Here is a 20,486-nt window from a genome sequence, read left to right as displayed (position 1 = left end):
GGTATTTTAAAAGCTAACACACTGTACTAAATACAATAGGTAGTGTTACTGCTCCTTACACTTCCTGGTTTAGGATTTACCATTCATCTGATTTCAAGCCTAGGTCTAAGTATTAGCTAGCTTCTAGGGAAACGTTTACGTTTACTAAAGCTCCGTTCGCACATTCCATGTTCCCTCATTTCAGCCATGTCTCTCAAGTGTTTAACTCTCCTCGCCGGAGTGTGTCTCCTAGCATGTCGTGTAAACGCGGCTAATGAGCGTCTCAAGGAATTATTTGCCTGGAAAACTGTAGACTTTGATTTCCCGGATGACGCTACTCGAGCCAAGGCGATCGAAAATAAGGAATACATACAGGAGAACAATCTGCCGCTAGGACTGGATTAAAATTTTTCTAAAATTTATTAATAAAAGTTAATTTTTAATTTTTGCTCCCTCAGAGCCAATATTTAGGTACATAGTTTTTTCTCCCCTTAGTTAGGTACCTATGTGTTAGGGCAAGTATTCAGTGAAAGTGTTAAGTAGTGATAGGATGGCTGAGGAGTTGTTGAACATCAAAAACATGGTGGATAGGCAGATGGAGGAGTTCAGTGCGAATCTTAACGTCATCAAAGCCTCCCTGCAGCCGGGTGACGAGAAGAGTACGGCCGTATCCCTAGGGTTACTTGAGGCCGCATTCAAATCGTTCCGGTCGCAGGTGCAGGGTGAGTTCGCGGAGGTGGGGAGGAGGTTGGCAGACATGGAGGTGAAGTATGACTCCCTGGAGTCATACAGTCGGAGGAACTGTCTCCTGGTGTTTGGAGTTCCTGAGGCGCAGGCAAAGGATGAACATGAGAGCGAGAGAGCTGTGTTGGAGATATTTAATACAAATCTTGGACTTTCTATCCTGCCAGATCAGATCGACCGAGCGCACAGGTTGGGTAGAGTGAAGTCTGCAGCCAAGCCCCGCCCCATCATAGTGAAATTCTGTTCGTACAGAACAAGGAGAGAGGTTTTCCTTACCAAGAAGAACCTCAAGGGCCTCCCCTTCAGGATCGGAGAATCGCTAACTAGGACAAGGTTAGCGATCCTGAACAAAGCCCGGGATGTGTTTGGTGTTCAAAACTGTTGGACATCCGACGGCAAGATCCTGGTCAAGGATGAGACAAGCGGAGATGCGGTCAGGCATGTCATCACTACCATGGACCGGCTGGAAGAGGTAATCAAACAGAGGGCAGGACCTGCGGCTCCCCGAGGTCGGAAGCCGGGAAAACCGGCGGCGGCCAAGAGGAGTGATGGAGGCAATATTCATTCCTTAGCAATATTCATTTGACATAATACCTAATGACAGTACCTAACTACAGCAGGCATTACAGGCTAATAGGGGTGCAATAGTAGGTATGGCCAATACTGGTTCCAACGTAGGTAGGTTTAAATTTGTTTCTCCCTTTATTAGCAATATTCATTCCTTAGCAATATTCATTTGACATAATACCTAATGACAGTACCTAACTACAGCAGGCATTACAGGCTAATAGGGGTGCAATAGTAGGTATGGCCAATACTGGTTCCAACGTAGGTAGGTTTAAATTTGTTTCTCCCTTTATTAGCAATATTCATTCCTTAGCAATATTCATTTGACATAATACCTAATGACAGTACCTAACTACAGCAGGCATTACAGGCTAATAGGGGTGCAATAGTAGGTATGGCCAATACTGGTTCCAACGTAGGTAGGTTTAAATTTGTTTCTCCCTTTATTAGCAATATTCATTCCTTAGCAATATTCATTTGACATAATACCTAATGACAGTACCTAACTACAGCAGGCATTACAGGCTAATAGGGGTGCAATAGTAGGTATGGCCAATACTGGTTCCAACGTAGGTAGGTTTAAATTTGTTTCTCCCTTTATTAGCAATATTCATTCCTTAGCAATATTCATTTGACATAATACCTAATGACAGTACCTAACTACAGCAGGCATTACAGGCTAATAGGGGTGCAATAGTAGGTATGGCCAATACTGGTTCCAACGTAGGTAGGTTTAAATTTGTTTCTCCCTTTATTAGCAATATTCATTCCTTAGCAATATTCATTTGACATAATACCTAATGACAGTACCTAACTACAGCAGGCATTACAGGCTAATAGGGGTGCAATAGTAGGTATGGCCAATACTGGTTCCAACGTAGGTAGGTTTAAATTTGTTTCTCCCTTTATTAGCAATATTCATTCCTTAGCAATATTCATTTGACATAATACCTAATGACAGTACCTAACTACAGCAGGCATTACAGGCTAATAGGGGTGCAATAGTAGGTATGGCCAATACTGGTTCCAACGTAGGTAGGTTTAAATTTGTTTCTCCCTTTATTAGCAATATTCATTCCTTAGCAATATTCATTTGACATAATACCTAATGACAGTACCTAACTACAGCAGGCATTACAGGCTAATAGGGGTGCAATAGTAGGTATGGCCAATACTGGTTCCAACGTAGGTAGGTTTAAATTTGTTTCTCCCTTTATTAGCAATATTCATTCCTTAGCAATATTCATTTGACATAATACCTAATGACAGTACCTAACTACAGCAGGCATTACAGGCTAATAGGGGTGCAATAGTAGGTATGGCCAATACTGGTTCCAACGTAGGTAGGTTTAAATTTGTTTCTCCCTTTATTAGCAATATTCATTCCTTAGCAATATTCATTTGACATAATACCTAATGACAGTACCTAACTACAGCAGGCATTACAGGCTAATAGGGGTGCAATAGTAGGTATGGCCAATACTGGTTCCAACGTAGGTAGGTTTAAATTTGTTTCTCCCTTTATTAGCAATATTCATTCCTTAGCAATATTCATTTGACATAATACCTAATGACAGTACCTAACTACAGCAGGCATTACAGGCTAATAGGGGTGCAATAGTAGGTATGGCCAATACTGGTTCCAACGTAGGTAGGTTTAAATTTGTTTCTCCCTTTATTAGCAATATTCATTCCTTAGCAATATTCATTTGACATAATACCTAATGACAGTACCTAACTACAGCAGGCATTACAGGCTAATAGGGGTGCAATAGTAGGTATGGCCAATACTGGTTCCAACGTAGGTAGGTTTAAATTTGTTTCTCCCTTTATTAGCAATATTCATTCCTTAGCAATATTCATTTGACATAATACCTAATGACAGTACCTAACTACAGCAGGCATTACAGGCTAATAGGGGTGCAATAGTAGGTATGGCCAATACTGGTTCCAACGTAGGTAGGTTTAAATTTGTTTCTCCCTTTATTAGCAATATTCATTCCTTAGCAATATTCATTTGACATAATACCTAATGACAGTACCTAACTACAGCAGGCATTACAGGCTAATAGGGGTGCAATAGTAGGTATGGCCAATACTGGTTCCAACGTAGGTAGGTTTAAATTTGTTTCTCCCTTTATTAGCAATATTCATTCCTTAGCAATATTCATTTGACATAATACCTAATGACAGTACCTAACTACAGCAGGCATTACAGGCTAATAGGGGTGCAATAGTAGGTATGGCCAATACTGGTTCCAACGTAGGTAGGTTTAAATTTGTTTCTCCCTTTATTAGCAATATTCATTCCTTAGCAATATTCATTTGACATAATACCTAATGACAGTACCTAACTACAGCAGGCATTACAGGCTAATAGGGGTGCAATAGTAGGTATGGCCAATACTGGTTCCAACGTAGGTAGGTTTAAATTTGTTTCTCCCTTTATTAGCAATATTCATTCCTTAGCAATATTCATTTGACATAATACCTAATGACAGTACCTAACTACAGCAGGCATTACAGGCTAATAGGGGTGCAATAGTAGGTATGGCCAATACTGGTTCCAACGTAGGTAGGTTTAAATTTGTTTCTCCCTTTATTAGCAATATTCATTCCTTAGCAATATTCATTTGACATAATACCTAATGACAGTACCTAACTACAGCAGGCATTACAGGCTAATAGGGGTGCAATAGTAGGTATGGCCAATACTGGTTCCAACGTAGGTAGGTTTAAATTTGTTTCTCCCTTTATTAGCAATATTCATTCCTTAGCAATATTCATTTGACATAATACCTAATGACAGTACCTAACTACAGCAGGCATTACAGGCTAATAGGGGTGCAATAGTAGGTATGGCCAATACTGGTTCCAACGTAGGTAGGTTTAAATTTGTTTCTCCCTTTATTAGCAATATTCATTCCTTAGCAATATTCATTTGACATAATACCTAATGACAGTACCTAACTACAGCAGGCATTACAGGCTAATAGGGGTGCAATAGTAGGTATGGCCAATACTGGTTCCAACGTAGGTAGGTTTAAATTTGTTTCTCCCTTTATTAGCAATATTCATTCCTTAGCAATATTCATTTGACATAATACCTAATGACAGTACCTAACTACAGCAGGCATTACAGGCTAATAGGGGTGCAATAGTAGGTATGGCCAATACTGGTTCCAACGTAGGTAGGTTTAAATTTGTTTCTCCCTTTATTAGCAATATTCATTCCTTAGCAATATTCATTTGACATAATACCTAATGACAGTACCTAACTACAGCAGGCATTACAGGCTAATAGGGGTGCAATAGTAGGTATGGCCAATACTGGTTCCAACGTAGGTAGGTTTAAATTTGTTTCTCCCTTTATTAGCAATATTCATTCCTTAGCAATATTCATTTGACATAATACCTAATGACAGTACCTAACTACAGCAGGCATTACAGGCTAATAGGGGTGCAATAGTAGGTATGGCCAATACTGGTTCCAACGTAGGTAGGTTTAAATTTGTTTCTCCCTTTATTAGCAATATTCATTCCTTAGCAATATTCATTTGACATAATACCTAATGACAGTACCTAACTACAGCAGGCATTACAGGCTAATAGGGGTGCAATAGTAGGTATGGCCAATACTGGTTCCAACGTAGGTAGGTTTAAATTTGTTTCTCCCTTTATTAGCAATATTCATTCCTTAGCAATATTCATTTGACATAATACCTAATGACAGTACCTAACTACAGCAGGCATTACAGGCTAATAGGGGTGCAATAGTAGGTATGGCCAATACTGGTTCCAACGTAGGTAGGTTTAAATTTGTTTCTCCCTTTATTAGCAATATTCATTCCTTAGCAATATTCATTTGACATAATACCTAATGACAGTACCTAACTACAGCAGGCATTACAGGCTAATAGGGGTGCAATAGTAGGTATGGCCAATACTGGTTCCAACGTAGGTAGGTTTAAATTTGTTTCTCCCTTTATTAGCAATATTCATTCCTTAGCAATATTCATTTGACATAATACCTAATGACAGTACCTAACTACAGCAGGCATTACAGGCTAATAGGGGTGCAATAGTAGGTATGGCCAATACTGGTTCCAACGTAGGTAGGTTTAAATTTGTTTCTCCCTTTATTAGCAATATTCATTCCTTAGCAATATTCATTTGACATAATACCTAATGACAGTACCTAACTACAGCAGGCATTACAGGCTAATAGGGGTGCAATAGTAGGTATGGCCAATACTGGTTCCAACGTAGGTAGGTTTAAATTTGTTTCTCCCTTTATTAGCAATATTCATTCCTTAGCAATATTCATTTGACATAATACCTAATGACAGTACCTAACTACAGCAGGCATTACAGGCTAATAGGGGTGCAATAGTAGGTATGGCCAATACTGGTTCCAACGTAGGTAGGTTTAAATTTGTTTCTCCCTTTATTAGCAATATTCATTCCTTAGCAATATTCATTTGACATAATACCTAATGACAGTACCTAACTACAGCAGGCATTACAGGCTAATAGGGGTGCAATAGTAGGTATGGCCAATACTGGTTCCAACGTAGGTAGGTTTAAATTTGTTTCTCCCTTTATTAGCAATATTCATTCCTTAGCAATATTCATTTGACATAATACCTAATGACAGTACCTAACTACAGCAGGCATTACAGGCTAATAGGGGTGCAATAGTAGGTATGGCCAATACTGGTTCCAACGTAGGTAGGTTTAAATTTGTTTCTCCCTTTATTAGCAATATTCATTCCTTAGCAATATTCATTTGACATAATACCTAATGACAGTACCTAACTACAGCAGGCATTACAGGCTAATAGGGGTGCAATAGTAGGTATGGCCAATACTGGTTCCAACGTAGGTAGGTTTAAATTTGTTTCTCCCTTTATTCCCAATATAATGTTTAAGTCACCCATCCATTTATTGGCCTTCCTCGGGTAGCTTAACATAGGTAACGCTAAAACCGGTCTTAAATTAACGACTGAAGTGTTATCTAAAACTTTCTCGCTTTGAGTTACTTAACCTAGGTGACGCTAAAACCGGTCTTAAATTAACGACTGAAGTGTTATCTAAAACTTTCTCGCTTTGAGTTCATAGGTCGTCGTGACAAATTTCAAGATCAGAGCTCATTCAAGATCAGAGCTCATTTGTGTGAGAAAATGTGAAAAAAATCCCCCAAAAACCAGTTTTTTTTTTTTTTGGTTTTTTAGATTTATGGATCTCTGGACAAAATTTGCACTACCATTTTCGTGATCCTGGTAAAAAGACCTCTAATTTGATATATAGGTCGACCAGGTTTGGATAAGTCCTTCTATGGGAACAGACAGAGTGACAGACAGACGACACCGAAGCGAATACAATAGCCCGTCCCTTATACCTTTTTTAGTCCGTCCTTCCTTTATTATTACTAATAACTAATAATAAAAGGTATAGTGGACGGACTATTGTATTCGCTTCGGTGTCTGTCTGTCAGTCTGTCCCCATAGAAGGACTCATCCAAACCTGGTCGACCTATAAATCAAATTAAAGGTCTTTTTACCAGGATCACGAAAATGGTCTCCTTCTCCTCCCTCTTTTTTTTTTGTTAATGTGTAACTCTCAAGACACTACTAAGTGGTAGTTGTAAGGGTTTGATGGCAGAGATTGCCTTAGGCAATAATCACGCCCTATTGTAATTTTGTCATTATTTGTTACAATAAAGAGTTATTATTATTATTATTATTATAATCATCGGACTGAATGAATAATACTGACACAACTACCAACCATTCTGAAGTTTATAAATAAATAATTTGTTCTTTCAGAAGCCTCAGAATCTTAGAGATACTTCGCCCTTGAACTCTAACTTCAAGTCACTTCTGAACTCATCAAGATAAGCAATGGCACGCTTCTCACTACAATTTTCAATCAACTTTGCTTCTAGGATTCAAATTAAAATAAAATTCACTCACTGTTTAATCACCTCAGAATAATCAAGTTCTATTCTTTAGGTTTAGCCTGAGTGGTGTTCGCTCTTGACCCTCTTACTTGTGGTCATGTGCCTCACCTTACAGTGTCATACAACGATATGATAATCCCTACAATATTGCCCATCCTAAATGAGCTAAGAATTGAAATACAAATTGTTCCGGTGGGAAAAATTGGTTTCATTTTACATATTAGGTACCCAGACCTACACTCTCCAGCAGCATGTCAAATACTACCTCTGGGAAACTACCTGTGTGAAGAACCAATAGCTGTTATTTCAAATATGTATGTAGCTCTTTTGGAGCCAGAACATTTAGAAATTCTGGTGTCTAACTTAAAATTTGTACAACGATATGATAATCCCTACAATATTGCCCATCCTAGACCTACACTCTCCAGCAGCATGTCAAATACTACCTCTGGGAAACTACCTACCTGTTTGAAGAACCAATAGCTGTTATTTCAAATATGTATGTAGCTCTTTTGGAGCCAGAACATTTAGAAATTCTGGTGTCTAACTTAAAATTTAGGATTAGCAATATTCATTTGACATAATACCTAATGACAGTACCTAACTACAGCAGGCATTATAGGCAATAGGGGTGTAATAGTATATACGAGTACCTAGGTAGGTATGGCCAATACTGGTCCCAACGTAGGTAGCTTTAAATTTGTTTCTCCCTTTATTCCCAATATAATGTTTAAGTCACCCATCCATTTATTGGCCTTCCTCGGGTAGCTTAACATAGATATGAATGTGAAATAATGTAATAAATACAAATAGAAACGTTATCATATGCCAAAATACATCACCAAATATAACCCTCCAGCTCTCCAGACATGTAGTTGTCATTACAACAATAACAATTATTCCTCAAGGAAACCCCAACCAGTTATCTATCTATGTATAGAATCCTAGGACATCATTATTAATTTTGGGTTTTCCTCTGAACATTTCTGGGATTGAGAGAAGTTCCACTGATTCACCTATCTTTGTATTAGAAAGTACACCAACCCTATCTACTTGTAGCTAATGTAGCTATCCTATTTTCTGACATAGGATTGAAACAATTTCCAGCAGCACATGAAGCATGAAGTGGCCAACCGGTCACCCATGTAAATATCAACCATGCACGAAGTTGGTTAGCTTCGGGAATCAAGATGTCATTTTCTACTTTAACAAGTTTGAAGGTTCATTTTTTATTTTGCTGATTTATGGTAATTAGCGTTTTATATCCAAATTCCAAGATGGGAAAACTCACTAACCTTGACTTGACTGAACCTTTTCTTGGAAACTTGATAGAGTTCTCTCTCTCTCTCTCTCTCTCTCTCTCTCTCTCTTTCTTTTCTTTCTCGTGTTTCCAAGAAGTCTGAATTCACGTGAAAATGGAAGGAGGGAGGGGATACAAAACAAAATCGATGTATAGAAAAAGTGTTTCAAAACAATGTTTACTGATCTGTGGTTTAGTTACAACAGATTATTCAAATTAGGTAACTACATTATGTGTGGGATAGAGAAATAAAGCTGTACCAAACTAACCAATTATGACTACCTAGTAACTTTAGAACTCCATAGATGTAATAATAGCAACTTTACAAGAAGTAATAACAGATAACTAGGATACTACTATAATTTATTATGTGACGTTTCTAGAATTACCTTCCTCTAGGTCTTGACAATAGTTATGTTTATATTCTGGGTAGGGTTTGGTTCGGTGTAGGGTTTCTCATTAGAAGATAATACAAGCTTCCCGAAGATAATATAAGTACTTACCCATGTTAATGATTCAGCTTCCCGATGTACCTATATGTGGTGTGGAGATTGAAAGTTTGCCAAACTCCAACACTCCAAGCTCAGGGAAAGGCCGTATTATGACGGAACAACCTTGAGATTACAATGACCAGGGCTGGCAATGAGGGGTCAAATTTGACTATTTTGGATCTTAAGATCGTTTTTCTATTGAAAGCAAACACAGTAGATCACGGAATTATCGAGATATTCAAAGTGGCTGCTTCTCTAGAAATTCAACTTGCGTTTAATTCTAAGAATCAAGTTTCAACCGTGAAACAACACAATATATTTTCTTTTATGAGAGTTGAGTAGTGAGAGTCATACTACGAGGTGCAGCTACGTAAATGGTATGGAAATTTTCATTGTTCTTCCTTTCCTCGATTTCAACCATGCCCCTTATGTTGAACTCCTGAGATCAAGCCTGATCGAAGATTAATTTGCAATAAATAATATTCCTTGTTAGGCTCTAAATCGCTTTACATTTTGTCTCCAGGCTGACAGCTATTATACTTTTCTAATGATGTACAAAAGGAGAAGGGGATTAAATGCGTCTTACGTTATTTGTATTTGACTATTCCGTATAGGTACAATAGGTGTCTACACTAGTGGGTGCAGTCAACTGTAGACCTCAGGCAGAAAAAAATCGACATCGAAAAATCGGACCAAAAAATCTGGTGTGAACATCACACGACTTTCCTCATCCTATTGAATGATGCTTATTTTGGGTGTTCTTGTTCTTATAACCAAACTTTTACAATATGTATCTCTAACCGTTTAGTCGGTATAGCTGAAAACCGCCAAAAAAACGGTCAAAAACCGCCAAAAAGCGGTCAATATACCGCCAACCGCAGTACCTATCTCAACCAAACGTTTTGAGTTGCACCCTTGTCACATTTGTAAACTACATAGCAAATTTCAAGTCTCTAGCTAATACCGTTCCCGATATATTGTTAAATTACACCGAAAACCGCCAAAAAGCGGTAAAATGACGCCAACCGTTCACCGATCCTAACCGATCCATCCTTGTCACATTTGACATCTACATACCAAATTTCAAGTCTCTAGCTCTTACCGTTCTCGAGATATTTTGTTTACAGACAGACACACACACAAGTTCATTTGGTAATTTTGGGATTTTTTTTTTTTTTTTTTTTTTTCACATTTTCTCACACAAAATAATGAGCTCTGATCTTGAAATTTGTCGCGACGACCTATGAACTCAAAGCTAGAAAGTTTTAGATAACACTTCAGTCGATCATTTAAGACCGGTTTTAGCGTTACCTATGTTAAGCTACGCCGAGCAAGGCCAATAAATGGATGGGTGACTTAAACATTTTATTGGGAATAAAGGGAGAACGGGCTCTAGTCTTGATTTTAAATCATTACGTGAAAGTAAAATCAAAAAATCAAATCAAGAATGATAATAAACTGAATATTAAACAAATTAGGTAGGTACATAGGTATTCTTTAACCACGATTGAATAAACTACGGCCTAAAAACTTCCCAGAGGGACGGACCCAGCTTGTTATTACTATTGTAATAATAAAGGAAGGACGGGCTAAAAAGTGTACTATATTAGACAAGAAACTAGGTCTACCAGGCTATGAACTAAACATAACGACCTGCAGTCAGAGTAAGTATATATCTATAGGCACGGAACTTTACATAAAATTTAATGTATAATAGTGTACGTTCTAACATGATTTAATACCAATAATACCATGTTATATCTTGAAGAGTGTTGCCAGATATCTATATGATGTCACAATCAATGAACGGTAAGGTATTGGTGTTGAGACTTCAGCACTCTTCAATCAAATTGAGTGAACTCCCAACCACTTATTAAGGTACTTAGGTACTTTAAGACCTCTTGGTGTTCAGGTCAAAGACGTACATAAATTTGTAACCTCCCTCCACCCTGAAGACACTAAGTGACCTTGGGACAAGGATTGCAACACAACTAGGTACTTGGGTACTTCTAGTGAGCACTGAATTTATAATAGGTTACCTACTCGTGAACCTGTATTTAGGTAATAGATAATCTTGGGTAAATGATAAGGTTGCATAGGTACAGATATACAGATCATTAGCTGTACATACTTCAACTTTTTTATCGGATTCGGTGTTAGGTACTTGGGTACTTCTAGTGAGCACTGAATTTATAATAGGTTACCTACTCGTGAACTTGTATTTAGGTAATATACAGGGTGGTCCGTGATTTGCGAACCACGCTTATATCTCAGAAACGGCTAGGAATTAAGGCATCATGTAGATGAAATTTTGATGATTAAAATGGCACTTCTTAAATTTGCAAATTTTTTTGCAAAACGGCCCATTTTTTGCCAAATTATAATATGTTGCATAGGTAATCGAAATTATTATTATTATTTTATTTTTTACATGTATGCATTTAATTTAAGGAATTTTAACAATGAAGTCCTACCAAAACCAAATTCACTATTAATACAAATTTAAAGGGACTTATCAGTTCTTGTCTATTGTTAGTTCCTAAATGAAGTTTGAGTAAATAATAATATGTTGCATAGGTAATCGAAATTATTATTATTATTATTATTTTATTTTTTACATGTATGCATTTAATTTAAGGAATTTTAACAATGAAGTCCTGCCAAAACCAAATTCACTATTAATACAAATTTAAAGGGACTTATCAGTTCTTGTCTATTGTTAGTTCCTAAATGAAGTTTGAGTAAAATAAGAAGACCAAATATGATGAAAATTAATTTTAGTACCTACTTTTTAGGGAACTATTTTTTTATTATTATTATTTTAAGTAGTCGCCCCAGGGGGTCAACTTCAAAATTTTAAATAAGATCGCCTTGATTGTGTTACATCAAATCAAAGGCCTTAAAGAAAGTATTACTTTGGTACAACTTTGACCTCTATCCGACAGCCAGGGCCGGAGATATGACCTATTCTACATTTTATTTTTCCATGTTCTTCCGTCAATAGAGGAAGCACCAAAAAAAGGGAAATTCATTTCGACCCGTGATTTGTGTTTCAAATAGGTCCCACTAATGATTTACATTGAAATCCAGATCCAAAGATTAAATTTATAAGTTGACCCTCTGGGACCGACAATGACTCCGGCCGAAATTTGGCGACTACTTAAAAAAAAAATCTGGTGTGAACATCACACGACTTTCCTTATCCTATTGAATGATGCTTATTTGAGTGTTCTTTTACCCTAACAACATCTAAACCATCAAATGCAAAATGGTCGAGTTAAAACATAGACCTCACTGTCGTTCGGTCAATTATGTTGAGAAACAAGCTGGGTCCGTCCCTCCGGGAATTTTTTAGCCCGTAGTTTATTCGATCGTGATTAAAGAAAATCAGTACCTAGGTATGTACCTACCTAATTTGTGAACTGTTCTCATGTTCGCTACTTGTTAAGTTGTGCTTGTCCTGGAGTAGAACTTGAACTCAAAGCGACAGTACTTGACACTTAACAAGCTTGAAACTTTTCAAGTTAGAGTCGAGTTATTTGAGTAGAAAGTTCCGATCTCTGGACTTTCGGGAGAGCAAGGCTGCGGTCCTGAATTATGAAAGCAATTCTACAATTTTGCACTCCTCGTTTTGCTATAATTTGACTGAAGTCACTTTATTTTTTTTTTCTTTTGCGGCCATTTTACGTCATGATTCTGTGAAGTGCGAAATTCTTTATGGAACGCTTTTCCATTTAGTTTGTTTGTTGTAGCGGTGTAGCTGTACCGAAGGGGGTTGATGGTCTTTAGCCAATATTACCTGGCCCGTCCCGAATCGCAGTCAACCATCATGAGGAGCTGTGCTTTTCCTTGGAAGCATGATAAACCCCTTTGTAACCTCCAGCTAGCCAGGCTGGTTAGGGTTTGGCTGCTCTGATCCCTAGTTATAGTCCCACAGCAAGACACTGGTCTGCTCTCCGTTTAATGTCCTCTAGCTAGACTTGTCTGTCTATCTGTTTGTCTTACAATAGAAAGCAGTACCACTGGACCATCTTTGTTCAAATGTAGAGTAACAGACGAGAGTCCTAGACTATAAGGTATCCTTTTTTATCCTCGCCAAAGTTAGTACCCTCTCATTCTCACTTTATAAAGTCATCGTCCCGCATAACTATACGTAAGATCCAGTATTTATACGCTATACGGTCTATACGTAAGATACAGTATTTATACGTGTACAGCATTTAAGATACAGTATTTATACCTAGGTATACCTAACACAAGATACATTTTACTAGTTTAGTCTCGCCGTCTCCCATTATACGGGCGCCCCTAGCTATCGATCTACTCCGTATGGGAGGGAAATGGGTTAAAGTAGAATGGGAGGGAGGTATTGGAGGGAGATATGGGTTAGGAGGGATCTATAAGGCCCGGCGCACATTGAGACGCAGCTACGCAGCACAGTCACGCAGCACAGCAAAGCAGTTTTTGTAAACCATTGGATTCAATACTACCGCGCACATTACGACGCAGTGCACTCGCACGTGTCACTTGTCTGTGTCACTCGCCTGCCTCACTTGTGGAGGCGACACAGAATCTGCGTGCAGTTTTTTTCTAGGCGCGCAGTTTATTTTGATCTTCTTTGTTTTGTGAGTTGATTTTTTTTGATTTCCCTTGAAAATCCTATTATTTGAGTGAATTGAAAATGGAGAACATTGAAGAGAAGTTGATAGCATTAGTGCAAGTTAAAACTGTTCTGTACGACACCTCTGATACAGACTATATGAGAACCAGATACAAGCAACAGATCCGGGATGAGATATAATATTTCAACATAATATTTAAAAAAGAATTTGCCATCTTTAAACACAAAAAAAGCTTTTTTAACATACGTAGGTAACAGGTACCAACACCTAGGAGATGGCATGACAAGCTGTTTGTAACTATACCTCGATGGAAGAGCGGTATTGTTTCTACACTCAACTATATCAACCTTACTGGTAAGTTTGATAATAGAACTCCTAGACTAAATATACTCGTAAGTAGTTAAAATATATAAACTTTGTAATTTATTTTATTACCAACAGTATAATGTCTTGTATTTCACAGAGTATACTACAAAGTGTCCACCAATTGTGTGACCCACTCGAATTGCTCTGAATCTGTTGGAATTTTCAAAGAATAAAAAAACGCGTAGGTAATTCTCGATTTTTGCAGAGAATGTTTTGGCAAATATTGAAATTTGCCAATAATGTCGCGGAATAAGCCAACTTGGTACCAACTTTGGAATTTCAAATGTAAAATCGACTATTCCTTAAATTTTTTGCAATTCGCGATTCCACGAACATCAAAACTAACTGAAATGTACCTGTGTGAAATATCATTTCGCGGTGCTCTGTTTTCCTCAATCATGTGGTAACATGAGCTTTTGGATTTAGTCCATTTTTCGCGAATTTTCGAAATTTGGAAAGGTCATGCATTCCCGAAAAAAATGGTCTAAAAAAAGTTAAAAGTTAAGACGCGTTTTAGAAAGGAAAACACTGTGGAATGGTGTGTCACACGGTACATTCCAATCACTTTGTCGACAAAAGCCCTAATTGCAAACACAGAACATACCAAGCTAACTAGGCTGGCAAGAAGGTACTTTGGTTAAATTTTTATTTCAAAGTTAAATTGGTTCGACACAAATCATAATTTGTCACTTGTTAAAAGTAAATACCTAAATAAACTTATCATAAGTGTGTTAAATTTAGATGCGATTCCACAGTCACTTTTGGCTATTTTAAAGAATATTTTAAATTGACCCCTTTTTATTACTTGGTAGCCATTATGAGAGGCATTTATGAGTCATATCATGACTTTACAATTTTACACCCATCTTATTTGCTGGAATTCAACCAACCCATCAATCGTTTCGGGGTTGAATGCAACCCGAAATACCCAGCAGCACGGGTTGTCCCAGAAGGTCACTTGTAAACATATCCACCATACACAGCGTTGCTTAACTTCAGAGATCCACCGGGGACTGGTGCATTCAATGTGGGCTTGTAAACATATCCACCATACACAGCGTTGCTTAACTTCAGAGATCCACCAGGGACTGGTGCATTCAATGTGGGCTTGTAAACATATCCACCATACACAGCGTTGCTTAACTTCAGAGATCCACCGGGGACTGGTTCATTCAATGTGGGCTTGTAAACATATCCACCATACACAGCGTTGCTTAACTTCAGAGATCCACCGGGGACTGGTGCATTCAATGTGGGCTTGTAAACATACCCACCATACACAGCGTTGCTTAACTTCAGAGATCCACCAGGGACTGGTGCATTCAATGTGGGCTTGTAAACATACCCACCATACACAGCGTTGCTTAACTTCAGAGATCCACCAGGGACTGGTGCATTCAATGTGGGCTTGTAAACATATCCACCATACACAGCGTTGCTTAACTTCAGAGATCCACCAGGGACTGGTGCATTCAATGTGGGCTTGTAAACATATCCACCATACACAGCGTTGCTTAACTTCAGAGATCCACCAGGGACTGGTGCATTCAATGTGGGCTTGTAAACATATCCACCATACACAGCGTTGCTTAACTTCAGAGATCCACCAGGGACTGGTGCATTCAATGTGGGCTTGTAAACATATCCACCATACACAGCGTTGCTTAACTTCAGAGATCCACCAGGGACTGGTGCATTCAATGTGGGCTTGTAAACATATCCACCATACACAGCGTTGCTTAACTTCAGAGATCCACCAGGGACTGGTGCATTCAATGTGGGCTTGTAAACATATCCACCATACACAGCGTTGCTTAACTTCAGAGATCCACCAGGGACTGGTGCATTCAATGTGGGCTTGTAAACATATCCACCATACACAGCGTTGCTTAACTTCAGAGATCCACCAGGGACTGGTGCATTCAATGTGGGCTTGTAAACATATCCACCATACACAGCGTTGCTTAACTTCAGAGATCCACCAGGGACTGGTGCATTCAATGTGGGCTTGTAAACATATCCACCATACACAGCGTTGCTTAACTTCAGAGATCCACCAGGGACTGGTGCATTCAATGTGGGCTTGTAAACATATCCACCATACACAGCGTTGCTTAACTTCAGAGATCCACCAGGGACTGGTGCATTCAATGTGGGCTTGTAAACATATCCACCATACACAGCGTTGCTTAACTTCAGAGATCCACCAGGGACTGGTGCATTCAATGTGGGCTTGTAAACATATCCACCATACACAGCGTTGCTTAACTTCAGAGATCCACCAGGGACTGGTGCATTCAATGTGGGCTTGTAATGATCAGGAAACCGCCGACGATATCCTCACAGTAAGTGTCTTAAGGCATTTGAAAAAAAAAAAAAAAAAATGAAGAGATCAAAACAATTTAATTGTTTCAATCACAATAAACAAAACGAATGAAATTAGGTAATACTGGACTATTTTGTACTTTTGCAAAAATCGCGATTTGTGCAAATTTTTGTAGAGCAAATTTTTTCGAGTGAATACATTTTTTCTATTAAAATTTTATGCTGATTCCAAAAATCAAATAAAAAATGGGGGTTCCCATTAAAGTGACCTATATTTGGTAAAAAATGGGCCGTTTTGCAAAAAAAATTGCAAATTTAAAAAAAGCCATTTTAATCATCAAAATTTCATCTACATGATGCCGTTTATTTCATTCCTTAATCCCCAGCCGTTTCTGAGATATAAGCGTGGTTCGCAAATCACGAACCACCCTGTACATATATACTTTTTCATTCTTCTTCGTTTTTTGCTCCTTACACTTCCTGGTTTAGGATTTACCATTCATCTGATTTCAAGCCTAGGTCTAAGTATTAGCTAGCTTCTAGGGAAACGTTCAGGTCAAAGACGTACATAAATTGGTAACCTCCCTCCACCCTGAAGACACTAAGTGACCTTGGGACAAGGATTGCAACACAACTACAGATTGATCTGACTCCGACTGCCAGGCCAGTAGGCAAACTACACGCAACAGGTAAGTCACTTGTCTGACAGATTTTTTTACAAGTGAGGATTTGATTCCGATTTTCGGTAAGTAGGTACTAAGTATACGAAACTAGATTTTTTCCCCCAAAGAAAATAAGAACGCCTAAAATTTCCCAATTTTTAGGCATTTTTTTATAATATGTTTCACTTGTCTGACAGATTTTTTTACAAGTGAGGATTTGATTCCGATTTTCGGTAAGTAGGTACTAAGTATACGAAACTAGATTTTTTCCCCCAAAGAAAATAAGAACGCCTAAAATTTCCCAATTTTTAGGCATTTTTTTATAATATGTTGCATAGGTAATCGAAATTATTATTATTATTATTATTTTATTTTTTACATGTATGCATTTAATTTAAGGAATTTTAACAATGAAGTCCTACCAAAACCAAATTCACTATTAATACAAATTTAAAGGGACTTATCAGTTCTTGTCTATTGTTAGTTCCTAAATGAAGTTTGAGTAAATAAGAAGACCAAATATGATGAAAATTAATTTTAGTACCTACTTTTTAGGGAACCATTTTTTTTTTTATTATTATTATTTTAAGTAGTCGCCCCAGGGGGTCAACTTCAAAATTTTAAATGAGATCGCCCTGATTGTGTTACATCAAATCAAAGGCCTTAAAGAAAGTATTACTTTGGTACAACTTTGACCTCTATCCGACAGCCAGGGCCGGAGATATTACCTAGGTATTCTACATTTTATTTTTCCATGTTCTTCCGTCAATAGAGGAAGCACCAAAAAAAGGGAAATTCATTTCGCCCCGTGATTTGTGTTTGAAATAGGTCCCACTAATGATTTACATTGAAATCCAGATCCAAAGATTAAATTTATGAACAATTCATTTTCATCCCCTGAGCCCATCATCCCTGAGGATTGAAAACCTAAATTTAAATTTTGGGTTTGAATTTTAAGATGAATAATTAGTTATTTGTAGGACCTATTTGAAGCACAAATCACAGGTCGAAATGAGTTTCCCATTTTTGGTGCTTCCCTATTGACGGAAAAACATGGAAAAATGAAAAATCGAATAGGCCATAACTCCGGCCCTGGTTGTTGGATCGAACTCAAACGGGCCGAAAATGACTCCGGCCGAAATTTGGCGACTACTTAAAAAAAGAACAAGCTGGGTCCGTCCCTCCGGGAATTTTTTAGCCCGTAGTTTATTCGATCGTGATTAGAGAAAATCAGTACCTAATTCGATATTGCTGCTGATAGCGTTTTCGCCAACATTCTAGTGGATACAACACCCAACACATGTGACAAAGCATTCGCCTATATTCCTGACCTTGGTGGTTTCCAGATGATTGTCTATGACCTTGAGAATAATGAGAGCTACAAGGTCAAACACCACTACTTCTATTTTGATCCACTCTCTGGGAACTATAACGTGGGTGGGGTCAACTTCCAGTGGACAGATGGTGTGTTTGGTGTCGCTTTGTCTCCAGTACATAAGGAAGATGGCTACAGAACCCTCTACTTCCATCCTCTGTCATCAACCCGAGAGTTCTCAGTGAATACCAAGATTCTCCAGAACAAGACCACTGCTTCTAACAGCTACTATGAATTCAAAGTGTTGGGATCTCGTGGTCCTAACTCTCAAGCTTCAGCGGAATCTCTAGACGAGAAGACTGGTGTCTTGTTCTATACACAAGTGAACAAGGATGGGGTTGGGTGCTGGAATAGTTACAAACATGCCAATGAATACTCTGCAGACACAACAGACCTGGTAGCTACTGACAGCGAGACCCTGGTATTCCCTAATGATCTGAAGGTGGATAAGGAAGGATACTTGTGGGTGTTGTCTGACAAACTCTCTGTACATATTTACAAGGGTCTCCATACAGATGAGATCAACTACAGAATATTCCAAACACCTGTTAAGGATGCTATCAAGGGAACAGTGTGTGATGTGTAAGATCTCAACAAGTGTACTTGTCAGGGGGACATTTCATAAGGCTACTTTTTTATAAGGGAAGGATATTAAATTAAGGAATATTATATTAGACATCATTCCTATTGTACGAAGTAGCTGTGTGGAATAGGACCTAGCTTCAATTCGTTGCGACACATACCCCTTTAATACAAATGTTCGGGTGTAATGTACTTGGTCAGGGGCCAACCTAGAGACTTTCAACAATTCGTTGCGACTTTAGACACATACCTACCTATACAAATGTTCGGGGTGTAACTTACGTGGTCCAGGGCCGACCTAGAGACTCTCAATTCGTTGCGACACATACCACTATACAAATGTTTCCGGGTGTGAACTTACGTGGTCAGGGGCACACCTCAGAGACTTCAATTTTTTTCGTTGCGACACATACCACCTATACAAATGTTCCACTGGAAGACTCTGTTGGGCACGGACACCATAAACGCCCCAACGTAAGTTGGGGCTTTGCTAAGCTACCCCGAAACCCCCGAACTTTAAGGTCGTTTATTCTACCACAAAATTTTAACATTTCAGCGCCTACTAGGTACTGGTATCTTACGGAGAGTATTACCGATGGTTCCAGTTATTTTTCCCTGCTGCAGGTTAAAATTTTATAAGAAATTTTTATTCGGTTTTCACTGACAAGCTTAGCCGTGATTTAAATTGTGAAATACTATTCAAATAAATCCATAAATGAAGAATTGTTCACTGTTTAATACTAAACACGCTTTGGGTTAAATTTAAACTTTATTTTTAAATTGGTTTCAATGGAAAGAACGGTTCGGATCAATCGAACCATACAAGAACAAAACGGTTAATCCCGAAAAACGCTGTTTCACCTTAACCTTACATGGCACATGGTGTGGTAAGGGGTGGTTCACAAAAGGAAAGAATTTTTGCCGCAGGAATTGAAAATTTGTGAAAAAAAATCTGGTAAACAAAAAGCCCTTACGTACCTGGACAAGGGTTTAAGGCTTTTAAGGCGGCCTTTTTTACCCTGAATTTAGGTTTTCGGTACAATGGTGTACCTAACTCCTTTTGTCCTTCGTGGCGTTACGCTCTCTACTATAAAGTGTGTCCATGTAGTAGTCAATCAAAACTACAAGCCACCTTAGCGCTTAACCGGTTTTTTTTTAAATATCTTATCAAAGCTAAAAATGTAAAAACTTTAAGGTTTCAACCATGGTTAACGACTAGGCGGCTGTAATAACCGTTTAAAAGGTTATAAACGGTTTGGTTAAAGAGACGGTTTTTTAGCTCCTTTTAAGATGGATGCTGGCAAAAAAAATAAGAAACTTTTTAAGGTTGTCTAAGGCCTCGTTAAGCTCACCCAGTGTGTTAACCAACCTGTGAATAACATCCATATGAGACACTTTATGTTCTGTATATGACAAAACCAATTATTTTATTTAAAATGAGTTTCAATATAATTAAAATTTATGGTTCTTCAAATTTAGATTGTTTATGGTAATATTGTTTCCATCTCCTA

The 20,486-nt window shown here is 38.2% G+C and overlaps 2 protein-coding genes across 4 annotated transcripts in view; both read left to right on the top strand.

The window, feature by feature from the left end:
• The first annotated feature begins 56 nt into the window (after nucleotides 1-56).
• On the top strand, nucleotides 57-19,058 carry LOC108252223 (L-dopachrome tautomerase yellow-f-like). The gene is made up of 3 exons (XM_017443525.2): nucleotides 57-380; nucleotides 13,937-14,057; nucleotides 18,263-19,058. The coding sequence occupies exons 1-3, from the start codon at nucleotides 187-189 to the stop codon at nucleotides 18,977-18,979; spliced, it is 1,032 nt and encodes a 343-aa protein (XP_017299014.2). The 5' UTR covers nucleotides 57-186; the 3' UTR covers nucleotides 18,980-19,058.
• The window catches only part of LOC103507909 (L-dopachrome tautomerase yellow-f2-like), an 11,984-nt gene continuing 8,409 nt past the window's right edge, over nucleotides 16,912-20,486 (top strand). Inside the window, exon 1 of one of the 3 annotated variants that reach the window (XM_008472427.2) lies at nucleotides 16,912-17,045. The gene's annotated coding sequence lies outside the window, so the exon portion shown is untranslated. Of the gene's footprint in view, nucleotides 17,102-17,215; nucleotides 17,252-20,486 lie in introns of those variants that run through there. The other 2 variants (XM_026822650.1, XM_026822651.1) reach the window with 2 other exon arrangements.

Source organism: Diaphorina citri, unplaced genomic scaffold (assembly GCF_000475195.1).
Source record: "Diaphorina citri unplaced genomic scaffold, Diaci psyllid genome assembly version 1.1 scaffold350, whole genome shotgun sequence".
NCBI lineage: Eukaryota > Metazoa > Arthropoda > Insecta > Hemiptera > Psyllidae > Diaphorina > Diaphorina citri.
This window is presented reverse-complemented; position numbering and strand designations above follow the sequence as displayed.

Bases quoted from the DNA above. Each gene is read 5' to 3' on its own strand.
- LOC108252223 (XM_017443525.2), top strand. From the start codon at position 187: ATGTCTCTCAAGTGTTTAACTCTCCTCGCCGGAGTGTGTCTCCTAGCA. The intron at 381-13,936 runs TTAAAATTTTTC...ACCAACACCTAG, and splicing joins AATCTGCCGCTAGGACTGGA to GAGATGGCATGACAAGCTGT. The intron at 14,058-18,262 runs GTAAGTAGTTAA...AGTACCTAATTC, and splicing joins CTCCTAGACTAAATATACTC to GATATTGCTGCTGATAGCGT.